Raw genomic sequence first — 13,455 nt, 5'->3', positions numbered from 1 at the left:
GTTAGAAATCTTCAAACTATGTTCAAACGAGAATTTAAGTTAAGCTATTTTCCTTAATTCATAAACATTATCATTCAATTTATATGTCCAGATTTTCTGTCACACTATAATTATTGCACTAGACACTCTAAAACATATCATCGGGTCCCTCTCGCTATGAATAATTAAGAGTGCGTATAGAATTTAATAGGTTATGTGTTCCAGATTCATTGTATACCTATCATTGATGCAATAACCACACTAATGCTTCACCTATTATAAGTACTTCAGATAACTTTGATTATTCCCTTTTTGCTGCATAATATGTCAGTACAAACTGCTGGCACCATTGGCTGAGCTGCGTTACGTTGGTGGTACCTGAAGGTTATTTTTATACAGTTGAGTTGATAATGTCAGTATCTTTAATTTGATATAATTTACCACAAAACATGCTGATAGATACTGTAATTGTAAATTCATCATGTAGCTACTGTCAATGACTTGGAAGTAAAAAAAAAAAACCAGAAAGGTTCCATAAAGCGTATTCCTTCTGTAAGCTTTTATTTATCTATGCTCTCTCAGTATGCTGGAAAACAAATATTGTTAAAAATGTTATGCCGGCATTTATGTGTGACAGATTGACCATATCCATCCTATTTTCCGCTTCCATACATACCAAGATGGCTCATAACCAGACCTAGTCATTTTGAAGTGTATGCTTTTACTTAAGGTACTGCAGGTGTAAAATGAGCAGCGAAAAGTAAGGAAAGCAATAATCATATATGTGATTACAACAATCAAAAAAGAAAAAATAAAAATAAAAATAAAATAAAAAGTATTTTTCTATATAACTTTAATTTCGTTGTGTTAAAAGAAACGGGGTTAGACCTTTTTTTGGTAACTTCACTGTGTTTTTCCATTTTGTACTCATTCAAAGAGGAAGCACTTACTGTTACAATGCGAGTGAATAGCTGATCGTTAATTGGATAAATGAAACGTTTAGGGCTTGGCTGATTTGGACGTTTTGAATATAAAAATGCAATTTTGACGCTGTACCTTTATTCGTGTTTTACTTTCCTACCCCTTTTTTTTTCAAAAACAAATCAACTTGAATCTAATCATTCACAGATGCTTCACCACGGAAATAACACAAGCCTTTCTATCCACGTTATCGCTGCCAGTGACTTAAAGGACGTTGAAACCCTTGGCAAGAATGATCCTTATGTTCAATGCACTTTGGATTACAACAACAAGAATGCTTATTTGAGAACCTCTACCAAGAAGGATGCTGGTAACAGTGCCACTTGGAATGAAGCCTTCAACACTGCCTTGAATGGTGAAGCTGACCTCTTTGTCGAAGTTCTTGATGAAGAGCGCTCCGTTGATGAAGTTATTGGTTTTGCTGCTATCCCTCTTAACCAAGTTGTTAATGCTCCTGGTGCTCACTTGAATGCTATTTTTGACATCTATGACACTAAGGAAAACCGTGCTGGTCAAATCCATTTACAATTAGTTGCTCAAGGTTTTCCTAACTCTCAACCTCCTAACTTCAACAGTGAACCTATCCGTGGTCAAAGCTATGTTGAAGAAGGCCACCGTGCTCGTATGAAATCCACTAACCGTAAGGCCGCCGGTGTTACTGTTGGTGGCGCCCTTTTGGGTGGTGCTCTTGCTGTTGGAGCCGGCTTCTTAGGTAAGAAATTATATGATGACCGCAAAGCTGAGGATGAGCAAGAAGAAGAAGGACGTGACGAATCTGAGCCTCTCAGAAACGATGAACGCGAACATGATAATGAAAATGAGGGAAGACACGAACGTCGTCATGAAAATGACGATTACGATGGTGATGCCAGAAAGTGGAACCCTGTTGGTACTTACGCTCCTGGTGATCGCGTCTCTTACCACGGCCAGGTTTACGTCTGTCTCCAAGGCCATACCTCTAACCCTACTTGGCAGCCCGGAGCTGCCCACTCTCTTTGGCAAGCTGAGTAAATGTGCCTTCCTCTCAATTATAAAACCGTAAATATTAGGCTCAATAGTACTTTAAAAGATACCATTGTTATAAACAAACATTACAACATTCTTGACCATTTCCATATTCAATAAAATACTATTTCATTTGCAACATATGATAACTGGATATTGCAGTGTAAAATATGAGTTTTTCAAACCATTTTTTTTAGTAGATTACTTGAACAATAAAGATCGATGATGGGTAAGTCGTGAGAATTATCCGCATCAAAACTTTTTGTTTCACAATTCTTTTATGCGATATAACAATTAGGTGTTTCAAACCGTAAAATTACATTAAGAATTCTCACTTTGTAACTGAACATTCTGAAGCGAAAAAAAAAAAATGGAGATCTGCTTCCGTAAACCGCGCCTAACTTTGTACGAACGGTTTTACAGAAGAATTTCGATGTGAATAGTTTATTTATCAACCTTGAGCAATTATAATAAGTATATGAATGATGTATGAAGTTTGTTAAAAACGATGATTGGAATAAGGGGGCTGAATGGACGTAGACTTTTCACAAGCATTGAATCCTATTCTCTATAATATACAAGCTTTCTACCAATCTAACTTGGCTTTCTTTGATTGTCTGCTAACATTAACTTTTGTTGCGCTACCCTTATATCCTTTACCATCCAACCATGGCCAAGTATCTGTTCGTTTTCTTTCAAAGTCTGCAATTTTATCAGACTTTTGCATTGTGAGTCCAATATCATCAAATCCGTTGACAAGACAATGTTTGCGGAAGGGTTCCACATCAAAGGAGATCACTTGATCAGCAAAGTGAATCTTCTGGTTCACCAGATCAATTTCTACTTTTACACCCTTCTTGGCCTCAGCAGCAAGAGACTCAACTTGTTCTTGAGGAAGTACAATAGGAAGCATACCATTCTTGAAGCAGTTGTTGTAAAAGATATCAGCAAAACTTGGTGCAATAATACAGCGAATGCCAAAATCATTGAATGCCCAAGGAGCATGTTCACGAGAACTACCACAGCCAAAGTTTGGACCAGTACACACCAAAATACGTGCCTGTCGGTAAGGTTCTTGATTTAGTATAAATTGAGAGTTTTCTTCGCCGGTCGTAGTATTGTAGCGAAGAGCCCAGAAAAGAGCACTACCAAGGCCAGTACGCTTGATTGTCTTTAAAAATTGTTTGGGAATGATCATATCAGTGTCAACATTGGAAATATCTAGAGGAGCAGCGTAACCCTTGAGATTTGTAAATTTGGGCATGCCAGAGCTTGAATTACTGTCAGAAGGAGGAGTAATAGGAGAGCATTCCTCAGAGCTAGATTCAGCCGTACTGTCCTCAGCTTGTTCAGATTCGAATTCTGCGACGACTTCGCGAGGACTTTGCTGCTTGGGTGTACCAGGGATTTCTGAGACTTCCATTTCTCGTACATCAGTAAAGTAACCTTTGATACCTGCTGCAGCAGCCATTGCAGGACTGACTAAATGAGTTCGTCCACCAGCGCCTTGGCGACCTTCGAAATTACGATTGGAAGTAGAAGCACAACGTTCACCAGGCTTGAGCTGATCAGGATTCATACCAAGACACATAGAACAGCCCGCTTCTCTCCAATCAAAACCAGCATCTGTAAAGATTTTGTCCAAGCCTTCACGTTCTGCTTGTCGCTTAACGAGACCTGAGCCAGGAACAACCATAGCATATACCCATTCAGCAGTATGATTACCCTTCACAATAGCTGCTGCCGCACGAAGATCTTCAATACGAGAGTTTGTACAACTTCCAATAAAGACTTTATCAATCTTAACTTCTTTCATAGGTGTATTGGGAGCAATACCGATGTACTCAAGAGCACGTTCAACTGCTGCGCGACGTGCAGGATTGGAAATAGTTGCAGGATCAGGTGTAGAGCCGGTAATAGCAACAACATCTTGTGGGCTAGTACCCCAAGTGACAGTAGGCGCAATATCAGCTGCATTAATTTCGACCTTGATATCGTATTTAGCATCAGGATCTGATTTAAGCGTTTTCCAATATTTGACAGCACGATCCCAATCAGCTCCTTTAGGTGCAAGTGGTTTATCACGCAGATAGGCAAATGTAACCTCGTCAGGAGCAATCATGCCAGCACGAGCGCCTGCTTCAATAGACATATTGCACATAGACATTCTAGCTTCCATAGAAAGCGCTTCAATTGCATCACCGCAGAATTCAATAACACAACCTGTACCGCCAGCAGTGCCGATCACACCAATAATATGAAGAACAATATCCTTGGAAGTAACACCGGCACACACTTTGCCTTGGACACGGATACGCATGTTCTTTGATTTTTTCTGAAGCAGCGTTTGAGTTGCAAGCACATGCTCTACTTCTGACGTACCAATACCAAAAGCAAGTGCACCAAAGGCACCATGAGTGGATGTATGAGAGTCACCGCAAACAACAGTAGTGGCAGGAAGAGTAAAGCCTTGTTCAGGACCAATAACATGAACAATACCTTGTCGTTTGTCTTCCATACCAAAGTAAGTCAAACCAAATGCTTGAATGTTTTGTTCCAAAGTTTCACATTGCGTTCTAGAGTCGGACTCTTGAATGAACGAGGTAATATCCTTAAAGTTCTTTCTGGAAGTTGTAGGAATATTGTGATCGACTGTTGCAAGAGTGCAATCAGGACGACGAACAGGTCGTCCAGCGTTGCGAAGGCCTTCAAAAGCTTGAGGGCTGGTGACTTCGTGTACAAGATGTCTGTCGATATAAATCAAGCAGGTACCATCTTCTTGCTGGTCAATAATGTGGTCGTCCCAGACTTTATCATAGAGCGTGCGAGCCATTGTAATAGAATCTAATATCCTTCGAATTGTTTAAAGGGTGTTCGAGAATATAGAAATGCACCTTAACTTAATGTAAGAAAAATTTAAGAAGAAAAAAAGAAACCAACCTCACATTATTCTTTTATTAGATAGAGTTTCTTTTTTTTTTTCTGTCTAATGGTTGTTTTCGGATTGATCCTGACTCAAGGAAATAAAATGAAGTCATTGGCTAAACGCCCAGTGGCATTAACTCAAATCATTTGTTGATTCTGCACTTTTATTCGCCTGTCAAAAACTCTCATTCTCGGTTTTCAGGAGAGTTTAATTTTATTGGATAACAGTCATGGTACGTGGAGCGGGATCATTTTTCCCCGGAAGCCCATTATTTCTTTGTCGCATTGACCATTGCTGTCAAATAAGTTCATATAAAATTTAGTCATGGATCAAGTGTCTTTTAATTTGTAGAATTCATCTAGTTATTATGACAGGAAAGAAAACTATTTTGTTCTTGACAGCATTTTTAACTATACTTTGCGGGGTATTTTTTTTTTTCATGTTTATTATTACAAGTAGTTATCGAACAACATTCAACAGGAGCCTAACATTTATCAGACAAACCCTTAAGACTACTCTCAGGTTTGAATCTTATAGACTGTAGCTGGCTTGAGACATTTTCTTTTTTGAAGCTTTCCACTTATATTGATGAAAAAATTGTGCACCGCTGTAGCTTTGAACAAAACTCAAAACTCATGCTCATGAAATATGCAGAACTGAAAATTTACTCTTTTATCACATTACTTGCTAATCTTCTGCTCGACTAAAACGCGTCGATTTATCAACTTTAAATATGTATGGTACGTCTAACGGGCTTACGTATACACTTAACATAGAATGACTGAGCTCAAATACTAAAACCCAAAACCTTTTCAAGTAATTTAGACAACGAAGAACATATAGTACAATTAAACAAAGATTTTTATTGACAAAAACTCAATGGGCCCACAGATAACTATATAACCGGATTACCCTAGGTAGGTCAAAATATGTCATGGAATTAAAAAACCCTCAAAGGGATTAGGAAATAAGATAGTGGATCACAATGCAGACTAGGTAAAAACGGGACAATCAAGTTATGATGGTAGTGGGCGCATAGTTTTAAAGAGTTACAATGACCTCGGCACAACTGAAGACGATAGGTTCGAGATGACATTGCATTTGATTATGCCATATAATGATTTGATGTCTAAAAAGGCGAGCACTGGTTGGATGTTGTGTTCACGGCGCAGAGTACTACAGATTTCAGCAATACATAATACTCGATCAATAGAATCACGGACTGTACGAAAACCGCCCTGTGCTATGTCAATAGGTGGACTATGGGTTTGAAAATCATCTTTCAACCAATGTTCTAAGAGCTTGCGAACAGACGTCTGGATAGTAGGCCGGTAGTTTATCGAATCTTTCCTGTCACCTTTCTTGTAGATGGGACTACCTGGGCAGTGTTGACGTGTTTGGTGAGATAATATACAATATTCGAGTACGTAAAACCAGTTAGAGAATATATTCTCTACTGCGGGCGATGATCCCGCAGATTGATGAGCTAGCGCCATCGTTGAGCGGATACCAAGCGGTCGGCCATGGCAGGGGAGAACAAACGGCGAATGCCAAGCAAGAGTAACCACACTAACCGTTGGAATCAGGATCATAGAGAGAACGAAAGCTGCTTCTCTCAATGATGGTGCCATACGTACTGCGATAGGCAACAGGCGGCTGCTGTCCTTCAGAACAATAATAATGGAGACTATGTGTATCCTCAAGACCGATGCCGACATCAGATTCGTTGATAGCGGATCTACTTTGTTACTTACAAAATTATGGAATCAATCGAAGGATGGCGTCGGAATGGATTGCTGCGTGTTAGAAGAGGAATGTTGAGACATGGGGGTCGATTTTAAGCGCTTTCTAAAGATATAAGTTTCATCAGCCGATATTTTTTTTGATCGGGTATTCTCAACAAACTTGAATAAAGAGTATCTTTGTTGTGTCTGGTCAAAAACGCTATAAGAGCATGCCAACCAACAAAAAAAAACCACCGGTCTATCTATATTGCATCTAATACAGGTTGTACAACGCAAAGCAAGATACAGGCCCAAGTATAATAATCAACACATTAAGCATTTGAACCTGAAATCTGTGACTAGCATACGCGTGTTCAATTTAATGTAATTCCCATCAGACCTTTCATAGTAAATAATCTTTCTACTGCAACTGAAGAATAATAAAGACGCTAAGTTCATAGTCATCGACTTGTAATAGTTAGCAATTATCTACAACTAAGCGAATATCTCACATACCACTTTTGGTCAGCTCAACCTGATATTTTTGCCCTATCCCATCCACGATTTGCTATGTGCTGATGATGCGGTTCTCACTGCGCCTCGTGTATCACTAATTTCATTACGTGCCAAATGCAAACAACACAGCTATTCCCTTAACTACCATTGGAACCGTAGCAAATGTGCTATATTGGATCCTGCCCCTACCACTGATGAATTTAGCCTATATTAAGTCTAATATTCCCCATCCATATCAGAAAGCACAGCTTGTCACCATCCGTAGTAATATTGAGGCCTTTTTCCGCTTTTCGATGCATGCTTGTTACAGCGGCATACTTCGAAGACTTTCTCCACACTGATACACGCTGCTTTAACCCTTTCTTTCGAAATAAAAGACTTGCTTCAATGCCAATTAACAGTTGAAGTTTTTGAAGTAATAGTTACCATAATCTGAGTGCTCTAAAAGCTTAGATGTTTGATCTGAAGATACTTTGCAAGCTTTCCAGGGCATTACAAACGTTTTTAAACTCCTCTAAGAATTGTAGCACTTCCAGCTGCTTGCATAATAAATGCTCGTTAAAATCGCTACTTACAATCCTACTTATGCCGATGAAGAGCAAACGGAGCAAAAGCCAATATCGTTATTCACAAAACCTCAACCTGCTTGCTCTAATCTATTTTTGGTTATGTACTTTTTGTTTTTGCTGCAGTAGGTATACATGATATAGTAGAAGATGGGGGTGGGAAAATAGTAAAGTAAACAGAAGGAATCTATGTCAGTAACATCAGTAAACCGAATGCTATGTATGCATCTTCTATGGGAATATATGAATTATTCTAATTATGTGTTGCAGATCTGTAGAAACAGGATACCCAAGCTATATTTTGTTTCTGACATGTATTCCACTTGTTTTAGCAGTGCTTCTAAGTTTGAATTCCACAGCGGGAAGGATTATAAGTTTAGCAACGTTATTTGATTTTCTATAATTCCGTTTAAATGAGACAAATTACAGTTTTTAACTTATGATTCGGACTTTCATACTGTTTGCTTCAGACCAACAGAATAAAGAATTTTGGAAATACCATAAATATTTTTTAGATTTTGGTAATTTTAGTTTGAGATGAATTTTTTAGAAGTTGAACTCAGGGCACTATAAAAACGGAGGGGTGATGAGGAAACAAGAGCAATAACCAGCGCGCTTAACTATCCTGTGTAATATTAAGCATACTATAACACCAAAAAACTAGCTGAGGAGCAAAGATACGCCACTGTCTGTAGATAGCAATGATATTTCAAAACTTTGTAAGAGCCGTCACGTATTGAGTCAGTTGGTCGTGATATTGTCTATGAAGCAATTCTTTGACAACAAAAAAAAAGGAAAAAAAAAAGAAAAAGGAATGCGATATACAATAGAACACACAGTGTTCTTATCCTTTTTGCTTTCTTTCTTTTACACAAAAGTGGAAAGACAAACAACGCCCCCCAGCTCAGAACGGCCCTTATGAAGGCCCAAGCTGCACATAGGTAAGCTATCTTATTTACGACTCTCTGTCAAGAAAACATCTATGTTGCTCCAGTTACCCACACACTAAAACCAATGGCATACAATGATTCTTTGAGTGCTTCTTCGTCTAAGCCATTGTTGTCAAAAAAGGTGTAAAAAAAGAAGCTCTCCAAGAATTCAAAGCTGATAATAAAAAAACGAAAATGATTACGTATCCGTCCTGTAAGCAAGCCACACATGCATGGCCTACAAGCAATCTGTGTCCGAACAAGAAGGCACAAGTACTTATTGATGGTGAAGATGAAAAGGTGGAAATCTGCTTCATCAATGAATATATGACTAGCTGTAATAAATGCAAGCATTCGACATCTGGAGAATGTAACGACAGCGACGTCAAAGCGAAGAGTACATGCTGTATTGCAATATAAAACTGTAATACAATTTAGAATCGCGACGTCAATGCTGTCAAAAACATCTTTCAAACGAGACCTACATGTGTGATTGATATCACTCCTTCGCACATCCCTACAGTGTAAGTTGTAATATATTCGTAAAGTAACCAAAGGCCGAATGCTTACTGTTTCTACTTTATTTACTCAACTCACAATTCGATAACAATTTGGGTAATTTCTGGAAAGTGCGTCTGAATAAAATTTATCTTAAATATATAAATAGTTTTTCTCATAAATATACTCCACTTTTCCAAAGTTGCCTAGTAGTATTTCCGATTTGAATAAAAAAAAACTGTATCTATCGGTCTTTCTTGTGCTCCGAATCAATTAAAAGATTATAATTAACCTTTTTAACCCCTCATTTTAGGCAGTTTTTCACTTCCTTTCAATTGCCATTGTTCAAGATTTCCTTTTGACATTTCACCAACATGGGCTTAGCATTAGAAAAGTGTTGCTGCTTCATACCCCTTCGTATAGGGACCTTCATTATAGCACTATGGTTTTTTGTAAATTCATCTCTTTGACAACCTTATCTTAAAGGACTACGAATTGAAACTGAAATTATTTCCCTTCTTTCTCTTTGCACTAGATTGTATATCTAATCGACGCAATAACAGGCTTTCTAGGAGTCAATTGTAAGAATAAACAACAACCTTTGAAGAGGATTGCTATTAACACTTATTGTAAAACAGCTGTGATAGTTTATTCAGGGCAAACTGCCAAAGCATGGTACTACATAAATTTATTATTTACAGTGCTGCTGTTTGTCGGTGGTTTCGCTGGTATTATAGGTTCTTTAATTGTAAGTTTTTTATATTTCTGTGCTAGAAGAGAGAAAAATATTAAAAATGCTATTCATATCTTACACAGGCGCAACGGAAATCAGCAAAATTCTTTAGCGTTGTTGTTTGGATCAGCTGCGCTGTATCCTTCATAAAATACTTAATTTCACTGGTTTTGATGATTGTGTATCGTCAAAATATGATCAACACTTGTATTCGATCAGGACTTGTCGGTATTGGAAATGCACAAAGTGGCCTTTTACCTACTACCATTTCTCTCAATGGTTATTATACACCAGTTAAATACCCCAACACCCTCAATGCTCATGCTACATCCATGGAAAATTGCGAACAATCAGTAAAGACATTGATCATTCTATGGGGTGTAATTGTATTTGTCGTGCAAATAGTTCAGGTATGTTGATGAACAAGCGTCTTCAAAACCGCATCTATTGGCGTTTATCGCTGAGAATCTTGTATATACTAGGTCTACTTTGCATCGGTTGTTGGCGTGTATGCCGCCAGACTCCGAAGTGGTGCTCGCCATCATAGACTTCATGATCAACAAATCAAAGACTTTGAAGAATCAAGATATCATATGTCAACAGTTTACTGAGAAGAATTTATTCTTTCTGATTGTATATCCTTATTTATAAATATTAGAGTACTTTCTTATACACAATATAGTCTCCAACATGTATACTTGACTCTCTCTTTACTGTAAATGACAGCCTCTCAATCAGATCTATTTTGAGGTAACGAAAAAAAAAAAGGAAAAAAAAATCCAAGTAAATAAAAGCAAGGCTTTTACACACATTGTACGATCGAGAACATAACCAGCCTAACATCTTGATAGTCTTCTATGCAAGTCTCTGATAGTAAGATAGAATGATTATTAACCCGTCCGATCCGTCTTTTTGAAGGGCCTATCTATCCATGTCGGCCTACTTAGCCCTTTTGCTTGTGTCTGGCACCTCAAATAGAGGCCTTTCTCAAGAACGAGACGCCATTTGCCCTCTTTTTTCTTTCTCCATTTGCATAACCGACAAAAGGAAAGTGGTTTAAAAAGTGCTCTCACTCAAATTTTCGCAGCCGCCAACGATGATAAAGCACCATATTCCAAGCTTTATACATATATTTGTATATGTATCTTTTTATGAGAAGGTGGAGGAAGGGGAAAGTCGGTTGTTTTGGCGACAAAGAAAACTCGCCTACATTACATAAAGTAGTAGTTGAAAAAGGTAGAAACTCACTTTTGCTTACGACTCTTTTCTTTTATTTTTTTTTCCCTTTTCGGTAAGTTAGCAGATGACCAATTCATCGTTACCTGTGCTTTTGGTCTTTGTCGTCGTCATCGTTTGGTTGACTCATACAGTATTTAATGTGCTGTTCCATTTCAAATTGAGTTATCATTTTGGGCGAAAGATGAGAGACGTTGCTTGAGTATAAAAGTTTTGTAACACGAACGATTTCGGTCTGTGCTTAAAGTAGTGCTAAACAGTGATAATAGACATGGAAAAGTAATTAATCAAGACGAAGACCAACGTATGATTCGCCTTTTTGGGATCCTTTTATTATGCTTTTTCTTTGATGCTAATAGCACTGTACTTATTGAATGAGGTACTGAACGAAACGTAAAGTGTTCGAATAAATGTGAGGAAAAAGGAGACAAAGTATAATGAACAGTAACTATCTTAGCTAACTTAGCTGCGAGCGTATTTTCTTCGAGATGAATCAATATATCCTCCTCCATTGGTATAAACGCTTTATTGCAATCATCGCTCAAAATTCTGTCCAAGAATGGTGGTGGTAGCTCTTTGACGTACCAAGGAGCATTTGCATCGTTTGCATATATTTCATTGAGTTGCTCAATTGATGATGATGTTGTTGTAGGAAGTACCGACGAGGTTTCTACTGGCATTAAATGACTATGACATTTGGTAGCAGTAGCGTTGACAGAGTTTTCGTTCTCTCTTTCAATTATATCTAACGAGGAAGGAAAGAAGCGAAAGGAATCAGGAACAGAATCTGGTGGTTGGATATGATTTAAATCTTCTACGTCTTGTTCATCTTTTGTTGACAAAGGACAAGTATGAATAGTTGAAGGCGGATGCAATTGAGAGTAAATTAAAGCACCAGAATTGTAGAATTGATATCGATAGTGTTGATGAACGCTGTAAAGGCACGGTGGATAGAACATAGAAGCTCTAACTGCAGTAATAGCTGAAAAGGCGCCAAATTGATGCTGTGGATATAAATCAGATAAAGAAAATGTAGCTTGCTGACATTGTTTTTGCTGTGCAGCTGATGTGCATCCAGTACTAGGAAAGACAGATCGACGCGAATTGAACTTATTTCGTTCGAGAGTATTGGCTTTCATTGTTGTAGTAGCTGAATTTGTTAGATGTGGGCCTACGTCGTTAATAATGTATCGCTGACTGAGATTATGTATCATAATTGGCAGGCCTTCTTGAAATAGATTACGCAATTGTTTTTCGATTTCAAGCTGAAGAAAGCCCCGTACACTTGCTACACTATCAAATGTTGAGCTAACGAATACGCTTTCCAAAGGGTCATTCTTGAACACTAGAGTTACGCCTTTCGTTTTTGAGACAACAAGGAAAATGATACCACGTAACTTCAAATGACTTATTTTTAAAAGCATTGGTACTATCAATGGTTGATCTGCTGCCAATATGTTGGGCCTGGTATGATGGGATGCTTTAAATTGCTGCTTTGTATGTAGTGAATTTGCCTACGGTGTTGCATGCGTTTAAATAAGTTACGGTCTTTTATTTGTTTCACGTGAAATCAAAATACATTACCTGAATTTTTGTTTGAATGACTATATAAGCATTTCCGTTATAGGTTAATTTGAACATACCACGAAAACTATCCGTTGTTAGCTCACCAATCTCCAAGACCTCCAGTTCAGGTGCCTACAATGATTCTATGCAAAATTAAGCCAGGCCTCTCTTCTTTAGCATTTTATTTGTTTTTCAAAGTGTTCACTTTACGATTGTCCCCATATTCAGCTCTTTTACACTGATATAATCTACTATATTTTTTGGCTTATTGCCTTTATTCAATGCTGCCTCCAACTGGATTCTAGCCACTTGGCAGAATTGAGGGTCAAACGTTTGCCAGTTAAATCGAAAAGCCATTTTTCTGTCACTTTTGTTCTCTTCTGAATGAGAAACAAAGATAATGTTGCTCTATACAAACAGCTTTTTTAATGAAGAACTTAGGACGATACTAAAAGATATTATCGAGAGGCTAATGATGTCGATTAAAAAAAAATGAGTCTTTCTTTTTGAATATCAAAATGCTCTGGGTTGATATTCGGTAGAATAATCAGTTGCGAGTAACTTTGAAGTGAAGAAACAATGAAAGAAAGAAAAAAAGCGAAAGAAATAAACCTAGAGAAGCAGGGTCAATTTCCAAATACTGCCTCTGTCAAGTGTCCCATTCCAGATAAAAATTGAAATTTGGCTGATTCTTTAGGATGATGATATCCTTTTTAGGCAGTTTATAATTGCACAGTTTTTGCCTTTGAAGTCAATGAAAACCGTTGGCAAACAATAGAAAGTTTTCATAACAAAA

The 13,455-nt window shown here is 37.8% G+C and overlaps 6 protein-coding genes across 6 annotated transcripts; 2 read left to right on the top strand and 4 right to left on the bottom strand.

The window, feature by feature from the left end:
- Nucleotides 1-1,059: 1,059 nt before the first annotated feature.
- Nucleotides 1,060-2,274, top strand: BDF20DRAFT_857359 (C2 domain-containing protein; the record flags this gene model as incomplete). The annotated part of the gene is made up of 1 exon (XM_053080343.1): nt 1,060-2,274. A coding segment is annotated over exon 1 (860 nt), but the record flags the coding sequence as incomplete, so codon positions are not given.
- Nucleotides 2,258-4,893, bottom strand: BDF20DRAFT_857358 (putative alpha-isopropylmalate isomerase). The gene has a single exon (XM_053080342.1). The coding sequence runs from the start codon at nt 4,796-4,798 to the stop codon at nt 2,552-2,554; it is 2,247 nt and encodes a 748-aa protein (XP_052937787.1). The 5' UTR covers nt 4,799-4,893; the 3' UTR covers nt 2,258-2,551.
- Nucleotides 4,894-5,104: 211 nt separating this feature from the next.
- BDF20DRAFT_833532 (uncharacterized protein) lies at nt 5,105-7,624 on the bottom strand (the record flags this gene model as incomplete). Its single annotated transcript, XM_053078652.1, has 6 exons — nt 5,105-5,185; nt 5,651-5,699; nt 5,804; nt 6,466-6,629; nt 7,450-7,513; nt 7,558-7,624. The coding sequence occupies 6 exons, from the start codon at nt 7,622-7,624 to the stop codon at nt 5,105-5,107; spliced, it is 426 nt and encodes a 141-aa protein (XP_052937786.1).
- Nucleotides 7,625-8,745: 1,121 nt separating this feature from the next.
- On the bottom strand, nt 8,746-9,353 carry BDF20DRAFT_857346 (uncharacterized protein; the record flags this gene model as incomplete). Its single annotated transcript, XM_053080341.1, has 3 exons — nt 9,327-9,353; nt 9,112-9,251; nt 8,746-9,048 (listed from the first exon to the last, which is right to left on the bottom strand). The coding sequence occupies exons 2-3, from the start codon at nt 9,139-9,141 to the stop codon at nt 8,746-8,748; spliced, it is 333 nt and encodes a 110-aa protein (XP_052937785.1). The 5' UTR covers nt 9,142-9,251; nt 9,327-9,353.
- A 145-nt stretch (nt 9,354-9,498) lies between these two features.
- On the top strand, nt 9,499-10,468 carry BDF20DRAFT_911160 (uncharacterized protein; the record flags this gene model as incomplete). The annotated part of the gene is made up of 4 exons (XM_053083792.1): nt 9,499-9,576; nt 9,660-9,872; nt 9,941-10,267; nt 10,340-10,468. The coding sequence occupies 4 exons, from the start codon at nt 9,499-9,501 to the stop codon at nt 10,466-10,468; spliced, it is 747 nt and encodes a 248-aa protein (XP_052937784.1).
- Nucleotides 10,469-12,277: 1,809 nt separating this feature from the next.
- BDF20DRAFT_794626 (uncharacterized protein) lies at nt 12,278-13,016 on the bottom strand (the record flags this gene model as incomplete). The annotated part of the gene is made up of 3 exons (XM_053076250.1): nt 12,278-12,607; nt 12,678-12,791; nt 12,870-13,016. Coding segments are annotated over 3 exons (591 nt in total), but the record flags the coding sequence as incomplete, so codon positions are not given.
- Between the last annotated feature and the right edge of the window lie 439 nt (nt 13,017-13,455).

This window comes from Mycotypha africana, assembly GCF_025528875.1.
Source record: "Mycotypha africana strain NRRL 2978 chromosome Unknown BDF20scaffold_3, whole genome shotgun sequence".
NCBI classification, from domain to species: domain Eukaryota; kingdom Fungi; phylum Mucoromycota; class Mucoromycetes; order Mucorales; family Mycotyphaceae; genus Mycotypha; species Mycotypha africana.
This window is presented reverse-complemented; position numbering and strand designations above follow the sequence as displayed.

What these genes read in the sequence shown, in the direction of transcription:
- BDF20DRAFT_857358 (XM_053080342.1), bottom strand. Translation starts at nt 4,798, where the DNA reads ATGGCTCGCACGCTCTATGATAAAGTCTGGGACGACCACATTATTGAC.